The sequence below is a fragment of the Oncorhynchus mykiss genome, chromosome 30 (genome assembly GCF_013265735.2).
Source record: "Oncorhynchus mykiss isolate Arlee chromosome 30, USDA_OmykA_1.1, whole genome shotgun sequence".
Taxonomy (NCBI): Eukaryota; Metazoa; Chordata; class Actinopteri; order Salmoniformes; family Salmonidae; genus Oncorhynchus; species Oncorhynchus mykiss.
In genome coordinates this window covers 27,356,011-27,374,812 of record NC_050570.1, presented here as the reverse complement: position 1 = coordinate 27,374,812, position 18,802 = coordinate 27,356,011, and the positions used below count along the sequence as shown (strand labels likewise).

Genomic DNA, 18,802 nt, shown 5'->3' with positions numbered 1-18,802 from the left:
CCAGGGCGAACAAGGCCGTGGACTCCCTTAACTGTCTGAGAGGAATGTCATGTTCCCGAGCCCAGGTCTCGTCCATAAAACAGCCCTCCGCCCCAGAGTCTATTAAGGCACTGCAGGAAGCTGACGAACCGGTCCAGCGTAGATGGACCGACAAGGTAGTGCAGGATCTTGAAGGAGAGACAGGAGTAGTAGCGCTCACCAGTAGCCCTCCGCTTACTGATGAGCTCTGGCTTTTACTGGACATGAAGTGACAAAATGACCAGCAGAACCGCAATAGAGACAGAGGCGGTTGGTGATTCTCCGTTCCCTCTCCTTAGTCGAGATGCGGATACCTCCCAGCTGCATAGGCTCAGCTCCCGAGCCGGCAGAGGAAGATGGTAGTGATGCGGAGAGGGGGGCAACGGAGAACGCGAGCTCCTTTCCACGAGCTCGGTGACGCAGATCAACCCGTCGCTCAATGCGAATAGCGAGTTCAATCAGGGAATCCACGCTGGAAGGGACCTCCCGGGAGAGAATCTCATCCTTTACCTCTGCGCGGAGACCCTCCAGAAAACGAGCGAGCAAAGCCGGCTCGTTCCAGCCACTGGAGGCAGCAAGAGTGCGAAACTCAATAGAGTAGTCTGTTATGGATCGATTACCTTGACATAGGGAAGACAGGGCCCTGGAAGCCTCCTCCCCAAAAACAGATCGATCAAAAACCCGTATCATCTCCTCCTTAAAGTCCTGATACTGGTTAGTACACTCAGCCCTTGCCTCCCAGATTGCCGTGCCCCACTCACGAGCCCGTCCAATAAGGAGAGATATGACGTAGGCGACACGAGCAGTGCTCCTGGAGTAAGTGTTGGGCTGGAGAGAAAACACAATATCACACTGGGTGAGGAACGAGCGGCATTCAGTGGGCTCCCCAGAGTAACACGGCGGGTTATTGATTCTGGGCTCCGGAGATTCGAAAGCCCTGGAAGTGGCCGGTGGATCGAGGCGGAGATGGTGAACCTGTTCTGTGAGGTTGGAGACTTGGGTGGCCAGGGTCTCAACGGCATGTCGAGCAGCAGACACTTCCTGCTCGTGTCTGCCTAGCATCGCTCCCTGGATCCCGACGGCTGAGTGGAGAGGATCCGAAGTCGCTGGGTCCATTCTTGGTCGGATTCTTCTGTTATGGTGAGTGAATGAGGACCCAAAAGCGAACTAACTTAAACAGAGCTTCTTTAATAACAAAACATAGGTAGGCTCAGATAGACCGGCAGATTCCGACAGGACAGGACAAGGTTACAGCAAACATGACGATAGTCTGGCTCAGGCATGAAACACAAACAAACAAGAATCCGACAAGGACAGGAGCAGAAACAGAGGGAGATATAGGGACCTAATCAGAGGGAAAAAGGGAACAGGTGGGGAACGGGGTGAATGGGTAGTTAGGAGACAGGGAACAGCTGGGGGAAAGAAGGGGAGAAAAGGTAACCTGACACGACCAGCAGAGGGAGACAGGGTGAAGGGAGAGGACAGAGACAAGACAACATGACAAATACACCCAGCCACTACAAAGATACAGGCGTCCTTCCTAACACAGTTGCCGGAGAGGAAGGAAACCTCTCAGGGATTTCACCATGAGGCCAATGGTAACTTTAAATCAGTTACAGAGTTTAATGGCTGTGATAGGAGAAAACTGAGGATGGATCAACAACATTGTGGTTACTCCACAATACTAACCTAATTGACAGAGTGAAAAGGATGAAGCCTGTACAGAATAGAAAAAATATTCTAAAACGTGCATCCTGTTTGCAACGAGCCACTAAAGGAACACTGCAGAAAATGTGGCAGAGCAATGTCCTGAATGCAAAATGTTAGGTTTGGGGCAAATACAACACATTACTACAGTTGTACCCTCTCTGTATTTTTAAGCATAGTGGTGGCTGCATCATGTTATGGGTATGCTTGTAATCATTAAGGACTGGGGAGTTTTTCATAAGATAAAACAAGAAACAGAATGGAGCTAAGCACAGACAACATCCTAGAGGAAAACCTGGTTCAGTCTGCTTTCCACCAGACACTGGGAGATTAATTCACATTTCAGCAGGAAAATAACAAGACCAAATCTACGCTGGAGTTGCTTACCAAGAAGACAGTGAATGTTCCTGAATAGCCAAGTTACAGTTTTGACTTAAATCTACTTGAAAATCTATGGCAAGACCTGAAAGTGTTTGTCTAGCAATGATCAACAACCAATTTGACAGAGCTTCAAGAATTTTGAAAAGAATAATGGGCAAATGTTACTCAATCCAGGTGTGGAAAACTCTTAGAGACTTACCCAGAAAGACTCACAGCTGTAATCGCTGCCAAAGGTGCTTTAACAAAGTATTGACTCAGCATTGTGAACACTTACGTGAATTAAATATTTCTGTGTTTCATTTTCAGTAAATGTTTGAACATTTGTTAAAACATGTTTTCACTTTGTCATTCTGATGTATTGTGTGTAGATTTTGAATTCAGGCTTTACTTAATACTTTCTGAAGGCACTGTAACCATGGTGGAACCCCAAAATACTACCTTACAAGTATTGCACTGTATTTTCCTTTGGAAGGGGTATTTTCACTGCGGTTATATGAGTTACCTCATATTCCATATATAGGTTGGTAATCAGTGCTGGTTGTGCTATCTGGGCTGCGGATCAGCTCTGGGGTAAATAGATCCACGTGTCTGCTGGCTGTTTGACTGACAGCCTGTCACATCCTCTTTGCCATCGTACAGAGCGTGCTCAGATAGGATCTCTGGGAGTTAGGCTGGCCTGTCTTTGATCCACTGGGCCCGGGCTCAGCTCAGCCGGGCCAGCCTGACTATGGGTTGTAGTGTGTTCTTACTTTGGAGCTATGTATTTTCATGAGACAAGCGGTACTACTGATTGTGAGGCCTTTTCTCTCACTAGAAAGAACACATGGATTAGTGTGATAAATAATCAATCATTATTTCCTCACATAAAACTATAGGCAGATTTGTGAGTGTGTACCATTTTATTTGATTCGAATAAGATAAAAGCAAGGTTTTCTAAACTCGGTCCTCGAGACCCCAAGGGGTGCACGTTTAGTTTTTCGCCCTAGCACTACACCGCTGATTATTTGGGGAAAAAACCAACCGTGCACCCTTTGGGGTCCCGAGGTCCAAGTTTGGGAAACGCTGGATAAAAGGATATTTGACTTTATCTGATTCTGAGAAGGTTTGTGGGAGTTCTGTTTGCTTTTCTTCATCATTGCCCAGTGAGGATCTTCTCAGAACACATCTACATTATAATAACCTCTACCCGAACCTAACAACCATAGAATCCCTTCATAATTGTAGTTCCTGTGGGGACCTAAAGCCTGGAGAAGGGTTTCCCTGCATAGAAAAGCATCAGTGCACAACCAGAGGCAGCATGGCTAGAGGGAGAAAAAGGCCTTGAGAAGAACCAGATTTATGCTCAGCACAGGTCCACGGACCAACTTACTATTGAGAGTTAGAATAGTAGAATGAATACACAAGTTGCAATTAAAAAATGTGGCTGTGCATCAGCAGTTTTTCTCTTATGTCACTTACTGACATTCACTCACTCATGTCACCTAACATTGTTTAGATTGGTAAATTAGTCTAGCCACCTATCTAAACTTGTAATCATGGTCAAATGACCAACTGCGGGACCCCTTTGATTTTGTTAGTCATTCTCACTCCGATATCCTATTAAAAACTCAAAACATTTCTCTCTTCCCCATGGCAAAATGAGTAGAATTGTATGAAATGAGTTAATACTGCAACGTATTCTCTATGCCCAGTGCTTCATTTGTAAATTGGCAGGTGCCGGAACAAAAAGTTTGTAGCCTAGGGTCCGGGAAGACCTTTTTTATGTATTTATACATCATTTTACATGACTGCAGACTTTGGCAGAATCTTTTTCAATGCCGAAAAATGTATTGAAATGACAGGCCACTTTGACACTGAAACTGAGATCATTAAAAACGTCTTGAATCCATCAATAGCCTAGGCCTAGGTGTGTGGAGACACACATATTGTGCAATATGAGGAGGAAATTATAGTCCTAAAAAAGCTTTCCAGTTTAACTGAATCATCCAATGATGCGCAGCTCACTCATCAGCGATGGCTGATGCCCTTGTGTCAAAAGCCTCTCTCTTGTTTTCCTTTGCAAAACAATGCTGTTTGCTCAATAAGCCTATTTGGAAGTTGGTAACATATTTGGTAGCCTAAAGGCAGATTAGTCTTCTCTTTTCAGCAGGAGCCATTTGCTTTCCAATCTGTGTTTTCCCACGATTGTATTTGCAATATTGCGAAAGCCCTGTTTTGGCTGCATGCTATTCACTGACAGATTTGCCACATGTTCCCAACTGTAGGCATGGCCTGTTATTGGGCTACACACAATCCACAGCTAGACACATTTAAAAAAAATAAAAAAATAAGCTATTGATCTTCTGTGACTAAATTATAGGCCTACTTCAGGTGTAGTCTTCTGAATTATTGCATTTCTTTCTGAACAGACAGCAGTAATTCTATAACTTCTTGGCAAATGTATTTCAATTCATCAGGGCTGCTGCCAGAACCTCCAGAACCCTTCCCATGGCTATGAGTACATAAGTACAACGCTGGAGAGATGAGTTGCAGGCTAATGTCTATCAGAGCAGAGAGAGGGAGAGCGATCATAGAAAGTAAATGGCATTCTAGTTCTGTGAGAGATACAGGCATGCTTCTCTATCTCCCCACAGCAATGGACATGCATTTGTCTATAGGCTACAATGTTGTGCAATCCAAAAACCTGGGCCGGACTAACTCAAATCAATTCTTATCAGGCACGTTTTCACAATGTTTTTTAGGGGGAAGGGGAATTACAGAGGAGGCAACTCGAATTAACCCTGATTGCTTTTATTACATTTTTTACATTGCAAAGAGTGAAAAAAAGAATTATGCCATGAGGGGTACCAGATCCTGGCAAATGGGTTCCTGGAATGAAACAGTCCAAAACTGAGAGGTGCCAGATCCTGTTCCGGCAGGATCCGGCTCAAATTAAGCACTGTCTACGCCCCATGGCAAAATGTGTAGAATTGCAGGAAATGAAGTGTATAAAACTTGTTTTTCTTTGCTATCAAGAAGGGGGCTGTTCAAATGTTTTGCTCGCAAGGGCCCCCAAAAGGCTAGGACCGGCTCTGACTGCATGTGGGTATGGATGTGGGTACGCAGACCCATGAGCCACTGCGGCCCTCATGATGAGTTCAGATTTTTTGTGGCCCCCATCAGTGTCAGAGTGCAGTGTAGTGCATCGGTGCATGGCAGCGCCAGCAGCTCTAGTTTAGGGGCAGGGGTGGCATAAACATGAAGATCTCCCCTCCCGTCTCTCTGCGGCACTGCATCAGAGCTGGAGGCCCGGCCGGCAGGAAACAGATAACTTTGATCAGGGTCTGCATGTGGCCAGCCGCAGCGCAAAAATTTGTATTTTCCCCCTACATTTTTTTCATGCCTCCAATTCCTCTGAGCTTAGATCTGCTCTGTTTGAAGATTACCATGGTCATAGTAGTTTTGGGTGGATGTGTGTGTATATATGTCTAGTGTTTGATCATTGTGTAGTATTTTGTGTTTCAAAGAGTTTTTTGCATACTGCCTAGTGTGTAGACAAATGTGCGCTTATCTAAACTACTTAAGAGCATCTGCACACTGTATTTGTAATCCTCTCTGTATTGATTTTGATGTTTCCTTCTCGCTGATGTGTGTCGATCCTTCTGTTGATGCTTCTCTCTAGGTGAGCGGCCATACCAGTGTCCTTACTGTGACAAAGCATTCAGCAAGAATGATGGACTGAAGATGCACATTCGCACACACACTCGGGTAAGTCTCTTTTCCACACCCACTTCTACCACACACTCTCTCATCTCTTTGTTCCAGGAACAGTTTGAGGTGTTGGTGTTTCTCTGCCACATGGAATTGGTTAGATTTCCGTTTACCTCCTTCTCCTCCTCTTTCCATCCTCACACCCCTACGCGTGTGTGTGTATTCACACATGTATGTCTCTGTATGTATTTGAGTGTAAAAACCAGTCATGAAAGCCAAGGAATAGTGATGGGGGAAAATGTATACAGTTACATATCACAATACCAGGTTTGTACAATATTATATCAATATTTGACTCCCAAGTCCCCAGTTTCTTTTTTGCTACTGTAGGTAGTTAGTTATCTAGCGCTAGTCGGTTGTACCCGAACCAAAACTCTGATATTTTTCATTCTATAGCTTGTTCTCCATCTTCTTTTTAAATAGTGAGCCAACATGTTTTCAGCGCTTTTATTTAATGACTGATTAAAACTCATTTATTCATTGCTCTCTCTTGTCTCTCTGTAGTAGACATTGTGAGCAATATGTTTGGAACATCAAATCGCAACAAAATCGCAGTATAGAATCTAGGGCTGACCCCATTTAGTTGACTGGTCGGTAGAAATGGTAAGATATATTGGTGTAACCTACAAAGCTGGTGTAGCCTATTACCAGCAACTTCAGGAGTGTAATGGCAAAATCTGCGAAGGCCAGCAGCAGCGGGAGGAGGGGGGTCAGAAATATATATTTTTTTCTGGTTAGGCTATCTTGATCTCTGGCTCCCTCTTTAGTCATTTGTGTGTCTTAGTTATTTAATCAAACAGCGTGCTTAAAACATCAGACAAGTTTAGTATTTATAGTTGATTTTATAAAAACACATAGGGTGTGTCTATATATTGAAAAATAGATATTTAAACATTTTGACCAATTGATTGGTTGAAAGAAAAAATGACTCGATTTACTAATATTTTTTTGAGGGGTAAGTGACAGCCCTAATCGAATCACAATACATATCGTATCGTGATAATATCGTGAGGTCCCTGGCAATTCCCAACCCTACCAAGGAATAACAGTAACATTCTGGATCTGTTTTCGTTGAGAGCTGTTTTTGCTGCCGGATGTTTTTAACCACCAAATGAGCTAGTAAATAACTTCTTACTATGACATGACTTATGGTGTATTCCAAAAGTCACATGAAATATCCTTAAGCATACTTTCCTGTTTTTATGTAGGAACATCTACACATGCTACTGTGTTTATATTTGCAATTGTGTGTGTCTAAGATACACTACATGACCTAAAGTGTGCGGACACCTGCTTGTCAAACATCTCATTCCAAAATCATGGGCATTAATATGGAGTTGGTCAACCATTTGCTGCTATAGCAGCCTCCACTCTTCTGGAAAGGATTTCCACGAGATGTTGGAACATTGCTGTGAGGACTTGCTTCCATTCAGCCACGAGCATTAGTGAGGTCAGGCATTGACCACAGATTTGGAGGCACAGAATCGTCTTGAATGTACAGTTGAAGTCGGAAGTTTACGTACACTTTGGTTGGAGTCATTAAAACTCGTTTTTCAACCACTCCACAGATTTCTTGTTAACACACTATAGTTTTGGCAAGTCGGTTAGGACCTCTACTTTGTACATGACACAAGTAATTTTTCCAACAATTGTTTACAGACAGATTATTTCACTTATAATTCACTGTATCACAATTCCACTGGGTCAGAAGTTTACATACACTAAGTTGACTGTGCCTTTAAACAGCGTGGAAAATTCAAGAAAATGATGTCATGCCTTTAGAAGCTTCTGATAGGTTAATTTACATAATTTGAGTCAATTGGAGGTGTACCTGTGGCTGTATTTCAAGACCTACCTTCAAACTCAGTGCCTCTTTGCTTGACTTCATGGGAAAATCAAAAGAAATCAGCCAAGACCTCAGAAAACAAATTGTAGACCTCCACAAGTCTGGTTCATCCTTGGGAGCAATTTCCAAATGCCTGAAGGTACCACGCTCATCTGTACAAACAATAGTATGCAAGTATAAACACCATGGGACCACGCAGCCGTCATATCGCTCAGGAAGGAGATGCGTTCTGAGATTCCTAGAGATTAACATACTTTGGTGCGAAAAGTGCAAATGAATCCCAGAACAACAGCAAAGGATCTTGTGAAGATGCTGGAGGAAACCGGTACAAAAACATCTATATCCACAGTAAAACGAGTCCAATATCGACATAACCTGAAAGGCCGCTCAGCAAGGAAGAAGCCACTGCTCCAAAACCGCCATAAAAAGCCAGACTATGGTTTGCAACTGCACATGGGGACAAAGATCGTACTTTTTGGAGAAATTTCCTCTGGTCTGATGAAACAAAAATAAAACTGTTTGGCCATAATGACCATCGTTATGTTTGGAGGAAAAGTGGGAGGCTTGCAAGCCAAAGAACACCATTGTGAAGCACGAGGGTGGCAGCATCATGTTGTGGGGGTGCTTTGCTGCAGGAGGGACTGGTGCACTTCACAAAATAGATGGCATCATGAGGTAGGAAAATGATATGGACATATTGAAGCAACATCTCAAGACACCGGTCAGGAAGTTAAAGCTTGGTTGCAAATGGGTTTTCCAAATGGTCAATGACCCCAAGCATACTTCCAAAGTTGTGGCAAAATGGCTTAAAACCTCTGACATCCCGTGAACGAGACCGTTGTCATCATCTGACACTAATTAGCATAACGCAACGGACATAAATATTCCTAGAAAATATTCCTATTCATGAAAATCACAAATGAAATATATTGAGACACAGCTTAGGCTTTTGTTAATCACCCTGTCATCTCAGATTTTCAAAATATGCTTTACAGCCAAAGCTAGACAAGCATTTGTGTAAATGTATCGATAGCCTAGCATAGCATTTTGTCCAGCTAGCAGCAGGTAACTTGGTCACGGAAATCAGAAAAGCAATCAAATTAAATCGTTTACTTTTGATGAGCTTCGGATGTTTTCACTCAAGAGACTCCCAGTTAGATAGCAAATGTTCCTTTTTTCCAAAAATATTATTTTTGTAGGCGAAATAGCTCTGTTTGTTCTTCACGTTCGCTGAGAAATCGACCGGAAATTGCGGTCACTACAACGCCGAAAAATATTCCAAATTAGCTCCATAATATTGACAGAAACAGTTTATAGTCAATCCTCAAGGTGTTTTTCAAATATCTATTTGATAATATATCAACCGGGACTGGTGGCTTCTTAGTAGGAGAGAGAGAAACAATGGCCGCATTTGTCCTTTACGCACCAAACACTATGAGAGACTTCAGCTGACCACTGACGCAATGTTGACGTTAAGGCTCATTTTTCTAAATAAAAGCCTGAAACTATGTATTGTGACACTAGACACATTAGGGAAGCCATAGAAAAAGTAATCTGGTTGATAGCCCATTCACTGCTCAATAGGGACGCATAGGAACGCAGAGCCTTCTAAATAAGAGTCCCTTCCTGTTTGGATTTTTCTCAGGCTTTTGCCTGCAACCTCAGTTCTGTTATACTCACAGACAATATTTTTACAGTTTTGGAAACTTTAGAGTGTTTTCTATCCTAAGCTGTCAATTATATGCATATTCTAGCATCTCGTCCTGAGAAAATATCCCGTTTACTACGGGAACGTTATTTTTCCAAAAATGAAAATACTGCCCCCTACAAACCTGACTCACACCAGCTCTGTCAGGAGGAATGGGCCAAAATTCACCCAACTTATTGTGGGAAGCTTGTAGAAGGCTACCCGAAACGTTTGACCCAAGTTAAACAATGTAAAGGCAGTGTTACCAAATACTAATTGAGTGTATGTAAACTTCGGACCCACTTGGAATGTGATGAAAGAAATAAAATCTGAAATAATTAATTCTCTCAACTATTATTCTGACATTTCACATTCTTAAAATAAAGTGGTGATCCTAACTGACCTAAGACCGGGAACTTTTACTAGGATTAAATGTCAGGAATTGTGAAAAACTGAGTTTAAATGTATTTGGCTAAGGTGTATGTAAACTTCTGTCTCTCAACTGTATGCTGTAGCGTTAATATTTCCCTTCACTGGAACTAAGAGGCCTAGCCTGTACCATGAAAAACAGCCCCAGACCGTTATTCCTCCACCACCAAACTTTACTGTTGGCACTATGCATTCGGGCAGGTTGCATTGTCCTGGCATTGGCCAAACACAGATTAGTCCGTCAGGCTTCCAGATGGTGAAGCGTGTTTCATCACTCCAGAGAACACATTTTCACTGCTCCAGAGCCAATGACGGCAAGCTTTACACCACTCCAGCCGACGCTGGACATTGATGTGTTGATCTTAAGCTTGTGTGCGGCTGCTCGGCCATGGAAACCCATTTCATGAAGCTCCCGATGAACAGTCCTTGTGCTACACATTGCTTCCAGACGTAGTTTGAAACTTGGTAGTGAGTGTTGTAACCGAGGACAGATTATTTTTATGTGCTACGCGCTTCAGCACTCGGGCGTTCCCGTTCTGTGAGTTTGTGTGGCTTACCACTTTACCCCTTGAGCAGTTGTTGCTCCTAGACCGTTCCACTTCACAATAACAGAACTTACAGTTGACTGGGGCAGCTTTAGCAGGGCTGACATTTGACGAACTGACTTGTTGGAAAGGTGGCATCCTATGACGCTGCCACGTTGAAAGTCACTGAGCTCTTCAGTAAGGCCATTCTACTGGCAATGTTTGTCTATGGAGATTGCATGGCTGTGCGCTCAATTTTATACACCTGTCAGCAACGGGTGTGGCTGAAATAGCCAATTCCACTCATTTGAAGGGATGTCCACATACTTTTGTGTATATATGGTGTACCAGTCCCAGGTGTCCATAAATGCTTATCTACCCATCTCCAGCGCTACGCTTTAGTTGATCTGCTCCATGCTCAGCCAAGCTGTAGAACCTAACACCCAGGAATAGAGGTTCACACACCTCTGCCAGGCAGCCAGGAATAGAGAGGAGTCCTGTCTTGCCAGTCAGTGTCTCGCTCTGCAAACATGAAAGCTGAAGGACTTTTTTTTCCATGAGGAGATTCCAGGACACTCACGTAGGCTTCTCCCACAGTTATTTTTTTTTAAGTCTGGGGAGGATAATGATTACTACTTAGAGCTGTATATGGTGGACTAGAATACATCCACATGTAATAGCAATCTCACAGCAGACACTGAGCACAGTCTGAGAAGTTTTGAAAGTTTGAAAGACTGTGATTGGGTTCCTGACTGTACATTGTGAGGACATGACAGGTGTCGTTAGTGTTGATACGATGAGCATGTAAATGTACACTGACTCAGAGCTTGGACCAAGCTGCTCAGGGTGGGGAGAGGAAGAGCATGGTCACCCTGCTCTCTCATGAGGTCATTTCCTGCCCGTGCCTCTGCACTACTTCTCTACCCACTGAAGTTCTCCACCTAATCACCGCTTTCCATGAGATGTGTGTGTGTGTGTGTGTGTGTGTGGCCATGGTACTGTATATTTATGTACAAGTATTTATTTATGACTTTTTACATGATCGTTAATTCATACGAGTATGCCCTGTCGGTTTTGTTGACACGTTTCAAGTACATTTCCTGTTTGCTCAAGCACACATCAGTACGTTGCACTCTATGAACCTGGACTGCAGGTACAGTATAAAGCTTCTGACCTAAAATAGTACAGTGGAAACAGACAGCTGGCGGCACAGGGACACTCCTATCAGCTCCTATTCTCTAGCGAGGACTTGATGAAACATTCATGTTTGAATTGAGACATGGCTTTGTGTGTCCCCGGCTCTGTCTTTGCTCAGAGCACCGTGACTGCAGTAGTGAAATATGGGCTGAGCTGACACACAGCAGAGAGCTGGACGATGAAGTCACCCCTCAGCAGAACAAATGCCATTTGGCTGAAGGAGCTCCAGCTCAGTGTTAATGTATAGTTTAGAGATGGATCTGTTTAGAGTTGTGTGTTTATCCCACATAGCAAACCATCGGCAACTACAATAGAACACATGTGATTCCTATAAAGCGTCTGACATGTTGCCTGGTCAGAGATTTTTTATTAATCTCTTTAAGTTTCTCTGATGGTGACAAGAGTGATCTGACTGTAAACACACTGATTAAAATTCCACTGGTTCCCTCTGTGGGGGTGCCTGTTTGATTTTGTTTGACTTTGGCCCAGAGTTCTGAAGTTCCATCAGAATCTTCCAAGCTCCTCTGTTTTCAGTTTGGAAACCTCTGAACGGGTTTTACTGTAACACTTTTTCATTGGTCAGTTATAGCTGGTCCCTATTGGTGCAATATAGCAGTCTCTGATTGGTTCATCACAGCATTAAGTGAACGGACCAGTTTAGATGGGTATTAGCAATACGGCAGTTGCTCCACCTTGCCCTCTAGTAGGCTAGGCGGAAGCATCACCATATTGCTAATTACCTCCAATTCTTTCAAAGCCATAAGAAGTGCCTAGGGGTATATGGGTTTGATTTTGTATTGGATTACAGAGGATGTTGGTTTAGAGATGACCATTGACCACGTTTGATATGAAATGTGATCCTACTGGATCTCTTAGAGTTACATAAACAGAGCTTTATCCCTCCATTCATAACCCCGCTGGCTCCTGACTGGACAGATTCAGATATGAGCCAATCAGAGGGTCAGGTTGAATGTCACAAGGGTGAACATCTGCCGAAGAGCAGATACAGATGTTACTGGGGTCACAGTGATGCATTCTGGGTCCTCCACATCACCCCTATACATCTGTGTGTTTTCTTCTGAACTTGAACCTTTTTTGGTTTTCTGTATGTCATTCAGGAGGAAGTTTTCCCCTGAGTGTGAAAGTGATGCTTTATTAGAAAAGTGATACCAATTAAACTAGCAGGTTTATCTGGCGGTTTACAATACACAAACCGTCACTTATGTTCTGGTTTGGTCTCCACACCCAAGTAACTCACACACCCACACACACTGTTAGGCGTCTCTCGTTTTCTTTCTCACTCACACACACACGCATACACACTCACTCATATACACACACTCACAGACATATGCATTGAACCTGATCTTTACCTCCGGTTGTATCCTGTGTCATTGGCCACTCCTTGTCCCGCCCACATGATAGCTCTTTTCCCAGGACCCTTACTTCCTGTATTCACCCGGTTCCCATGACAACTGCGCACTAAATGGGTAGAGACTTTGCTATCAGTGAGTCTTGTCAAAAAGAGCCACAGAGTGACTGTCCACCCAGAAAATCACGCACACACACACAAAACACACACCCCCACAGAGCGATAGGAGCTTTTGAGTGACACCCAGACAGGCCTCTGAAAGGCACAGAGGAAATGTTCTTTGGTAAACTGATGAGGTGTGGAGAAGAGGGTGATATTCTACAGCCCCAGTGAGCCGGCGCACTGGTACATGTTCAAAGGGCTTTTCTGTGCCGTGTTTTCTTACGCTTTAGAGGGATCCATGTGTTCCTTATGGCCCCATACGCTTGCCATTTCCTCCCTACTGCAGGGGCTGTACAATCTCTCATTTCATATCTTCATAAACTCACTAGGGGGGCGGTGGGGTTTGAAGTGAGAGGATATGAGGGTGTGTGTGTGTGTGATTGTGGGTGTCCATTGTGTGAGAGTCCATGTCTCTGTTTGAGTACAGTATTTGTGTATAGTATACGGGTTGGCTGTGTGTTGAGAGGTGATCTGTCTGTAAGTGTGCATTTGTTTGTGTGTCCCTGCAGGAGAAGCCATATAAATGCAGTGAATGTAACAAGGCCTTCAGTCAGAAGAGAGGTCTGGACGAACACATGAGAACCCACACCGGAGAGAAACCCTTCCAGTGTGATGTAAGTTCTGGGCCTTTGAAGTTGCTCCGCTGTTTCCTGATTGCCAGACACATAACCAAAACTTAAGAACGGGAAGCATAGAAATAGCGCACATAGAACAGATCTACCACTTCTTAGACTTGCTTTCAAGTAGAATTATAGATCTATAAATCACATTTCAATGTGAATTTGTTCAGGTGGCACCAAAAGTTACATATTTCCACTTTAACCATAACTCCAAATGGTGTGGGGATAAAGTACCAGTCAATTAGATTTTTTATTTTTTACTATTTTCTACATTGTAGAATAATAGTCGAGATATCAAAACTGTGAAATACATATGCAATCATGTATTAGCCAAAAAAGTGTTAAACCAATCAAAATATATTTGAGATTCTTCAAAGTAGCCACTCTTTGCCTTGATGACAGCTTTGCACACTCTTGGCATTCTCTCAACCAGCTTCACCTGGAATGCTTTTCCAACAGTCTTGAAGGAGTTCCCACATATGCTGAGCACTTGTTGGCTGCTTTTCCTTCACTCTGCGGTCCAACTCATCCCAAACCACCTCAATTTAGTTGAGATCGGGTGATTGTGGAGACCAGGTCATCTGATGCAGCACTCCATCACTCTCCTTCTTGGTCAAATAGCCCTTCCACAGCCTGGAGGTGTGTTGGGTAATGACCCTATTGAAAAACAATTGATAGTCCCACTAAGTGCAAACCAGATGGGATGGTGTATCGCTGCAGAATGCTGTGTTAGCCATGCTGGTTGTGTGCCTTCTAAATAAATCACAGACAGTGTCACAAGCAAAGCACCCCCACACCATCACACCTCATACTCCATGCTTTACGGGGGGAACCACACATGCGGAAATCCGTTCACCTACTCGGTGTCTCACAAAGACACGGCAGTTGCAACCAAAAATCTCAAATTTAGACTCATCAGACCAAAGGACAGATTTCCACCGGTCTAAAGTACATAGCTTTTTTTTCTTGGCCCAAGCAAGTCTCTTATTCTTATTGGTGTCCTTTAGTTGTAGTTTCTTTGCGGCAATTCGACCATGAAGGCCTGATTCACGCTGTCTCCTCTGTACAGTTGGTGTTGAGATGTCGGTTACTTGAACTATGTGAAGCATTTATTTGGGCTGCAATCTGAGGTGCTGTTAACTCTAATGAACTTATCGTATGCACTTGAAGAAACTTTCAAAGTTCTTGAAATGTTCCGTATTGACTGACTTTCATGTACTCAAGTAATGATGGATTGTTGTTTCTCTTTGCTTATTTCAGCTGTTCTTGCCATAATATGGACTTGGTCTTTTACCAAATAGGGCTATCTTCTGTATACCACCCTACCTTGTCACAACACAACTGATTGGCTCAAATGCATTAAGAAGGAAAGACATTCCACAAATTAACTTTTAACAAGGCACACCTGTTCATTGAAATGCATTCCAGGTGACTATCTCGTGAAGCTGGTTGAGAGAATGCCAAGAGTGTGCAAAGCTGTCAAGGCAAAGGGTGGCATTTTTTAACAATCTCAAATCTCAAATATATTTTGATTTGTTTAACACTTTTTTGGTTACTACATTATTCTATATGTGTTATTTCATAGTTTTGATGTCTTCACTATTATTCTACCATGTAGAAAATAGTACAAATAAAGAAAAACCCTGGAATGAGTGGGTGTGTCCAAACTTTTGACTGGCACTGATTGTATGTGTACATATGTGTGTGTCCGTGCTTTTGTATCCACGCTTATGTATGTGTGCTTGTGTGTGCATGTACTCTGCTCAGCCAGACTGTGGCATGGGGCCAGATGTGGGCTAAAACTCAATATGAGGAAGATAAAGATCTCTCTCCTCTGGAGAGGTCTAGTCGACTGATCTCACGTAAACACATTGAGAAGATCAGAGGGAGAAATTACCCTCTGTTTATAATACCGCAGGAGTAATAATGATTCTCAGAGAGAAACACGCGACCACGGGTCCTGCTGATGCTCTGGAAGGATCTTTTAAGACCTGTTAAAGTCTCTGGATCCCCCTCACTTTCCTCTTACCATGTCTGGAAATTGAAAACATCTTTCCTTCCACTGTTTTTATTCTGTTTTATGGAAGACCCACAACGGTGTCTTTTTAAATTACTAGAGTTTTACATCTGAAAGCCAATCAAATTGGCTGTTTCCTTAACCCTCAGAACCCTCTGACATGATGGGTCTTTTAAGCCCAGACTGGCTGGGTTAGCACTAGGGGGTTCGGGAAACGAAGGAGAGTACTGTTATCAGTTAAGGCCATCTCTTTATTTTTAATCATTTCAAGGATGTGTTTGAATTCAATTCATGAAATGTATTGTTGATTCACTATTAAAGACTTTGAGTGCAATTATTTTGGTATTCTGTATCTCCAGCCGTCTAGTGTTATGACGTGCATCCTAAATGGTGATTAAACCTGGTTGATGATGTGATCACAGAAACACACACTCTGTCACAGGAACTTTAGGGGACTTCTCTACTGTTTGCATTTTGAATGGATGATATTTAAGTGTGAAGAAGACATGCTGGGAAGCCTGAGACCGGGTGTTGAACTGCTGCACCCATGCCAATGCAGGATTAAGATGACTGGTAGTGTGAAATGGAGTCGTTTTTTGGGGGTGTGAAAGTGATCATTTGTGATGGATGTTATGTTTAATTTAATCCCTCTTTATGTCGGGGAAAATAGGATTTCTATCTAAGCCTTCTCTCGTGTGATTTCCAGTACCAATTAAATGTGGTTCAGTCAGCTGGCTGTACCCATAATAGGGATTGTAAAGCTTAATATTGCTCTGCAGCATACTTGTTTAGTTTAGGACTGAATTAATTCAGTAAGATCCATCAGAGAGCTACTATAACAGAGATGTGTATGTATTGTAGTTAAGGTCTAATCCGTTCTGATCTCTAACAGAGCTAACTAACACACTTCTCTCTCCTCTGCTCTCTGTAGGTGTGTGATCTGTCGTTCAGTCTGAAGAAGATGCTGAGCAGGCACAAGCTGACCCACAACCCCAACAGGCCCATGGCAGAATGCTCGCTGTGCCATAAGAAGTTCACCAGGAACGACTACCTCAAAGTGCACATGGAGAATGTTCACGGGGAGACAGAGGGCTAGGACCCATCTACTGTATATGATACTACTGAAGATAAACTGCAGTGAACTCCAAAGGTATTGGCACAGTGACACATTTTGCGGTTGTTTTGGTTCTGTACTCCAGCTCTTTGGATATTAAATGATACAATGACCATGAGGTTAAAGTGCAGACTATCACCTTTTCTTTGAAGGTATTTTCATCCATATCAAAATTACAGCACTTCTTGTATAGTGCCCCCATTTTAGGGGGCCAAAAGTATTGGGACAAATCCACTTACTGTATGTGGGCTGAGCTGGCCCAGACCAGACCAGCGTCCACCCACAGCTCCCCACGCCAGCTACGCCCACCGCCATGGAGTGTCATTACCACACCAGCTGTATAAAAGTAGTAAAAAGTTAAGTATTGTGTGCCATATTCATAGCGCATAATGACTACATGAAGTTTGTGACTACAAATTTGTCAGATGCATTTTCTGTCTGTTTTGGTTGTCTTTCAGATTATTTTGTGCCCTATAGAAATGAATGGTAAATAATGCATTAGAAACATATTCTATTCTTATTTACAATAAAAGTGACTACAAAATGACACTATTTACCATTCATTTCTATTTGGCACAAAATTATCTGAAACACAACCAGAATAAACAGCAAATGCATCCAACAGGTTTGTAGCTTCACAATCTTGATGTAGTCGTTGTGTGCTATGAATATGGAACCAAATACTTAACTTGTGGCTACTCTAAAACACATGCAAGTGAATTTGTCCCATTAATTGTCCCATTAATGAATTTGTCCCATTAATATCATTTTCAATCCAAAGTGCTGGAGTACAGAGCCAAAGCGACAACACATTTATCTGTCCCAACACTTTTGGAGTTCACTGTATATTTACAGTGTTAAACGTACAGGATGGCCTGCTATGCATTTCAGACGTAGCAATAAGCAGTCTTTTCTTTTTACGATTAAATATATACAAATGCAAAATATGGAAAAGATTAGAATTCAATATCGGAACATATCCTGCACATAGGAATTATGGAGTATGGAGTACATATTCAATTCACAGGGGGTTTGGATGAGGCGCAAGACCCACGCTGTTCTGATCTGCTTCCAAACCGCTCTTCTGTTTATACTTTACATTCAATTGAGTTTTAATAGGAAAGTTTGGGAGTGGCATGTCCAGACAATTCAGCGCGATACAATAACTAGCCTCGCTCCGAAAGTCTCTTTCCTGCTTATCGGCTTCTAGGTTCCCGTCTTATGCCAACTGTACCGTGCCTTACTCTGTTACAGCTATATGACCAGGTAACACACTTTCCAAAGAGTTTGAAAGACAAAGATGTTTACCAAACACAGCCAGCCTACTCCCTTCCTCCAGCCCACGCATTGTCTGGAAATGCAATAAATTCCTTATTACTGTTGTCAAAGTTACTGTTACTGTTTGTCAAAAGAAGAGCAACAAATTGTTCATAATACTGTATTTCATGTCTGCTAAGACTGTTTTATATGGTTATTTCATATATTGAGGGACCAAGCAGTTTCTTTCTGTTTATACTCCTGTATGTTAAATGGATAATGTATTTAATGGATGGTGCAATGATGTATGTTTATCTGTTCTTTTTGTATGGTCAGACCATAGCCTTCCTGTGTTCCACAGACTGTTACACATTTTGTATCTTTTACTATTCATCTCAAACTGTGAATATTTCACATCACACTTTCCTGTTTTGAAATGTACTTCATAAAAACCTCATTACTTACCAAACAGCCATTTACTCTGTTAATTCTAAGTATGTGTCGATTAACTGTTGACGTTTGGGTATTTCGGAAAACACTTGAATTGATTAAATTTGCTCGCTTTGTTGTTGTTAATTTAACCCTTATTCTTGGTTTGGTTGGCAGTCTGCTGGGAGCCTAATTGAAGTGTTTTTTCCCCCAGTGGCCACTGTCACCACTGATCACCGCTGCCTGATCTCTACAGTTCCCACTTTGCCTGATCTAAAGCAACCCACTAAAG

The 18,802-nt window shown here is 42.6% G+C and overlaps 1 protein-coding gene across 2 annotated transcripts in view; it reads left to right on the top strand.

The window, feature by feature from the left end:
• The window catches only part of LOC110521644 (PR domain zinc finger protein 5), a 71,408-nt gene extending 52,858 nt beyond the window's left edge, over positions 1-18,550 (top strand). For both annotated transcript variants that reach the window (XM_021599332.2, XM_036969080.1), the window contains exons 14-16: positions 5,768-5,853; positions 13,583-13,687; positions 16,642-18,550. In XM_021599332.2, the coding sequence (XP_021455007.1) occupies positions 5,768-5,853; positions 13,583-13,687; positions 16,642-16,806 (356 nt within the window). In that variant the 3' untranslated portion in view covers positions 16,807-18,550. The remainder of the gene's footprint in view (positions 1-5,767; positions 5,854-13,582; positions 13,688-16,641) is intronic.
• Positions 18,551-18,802: the final 252 nt, after the last annotated feature.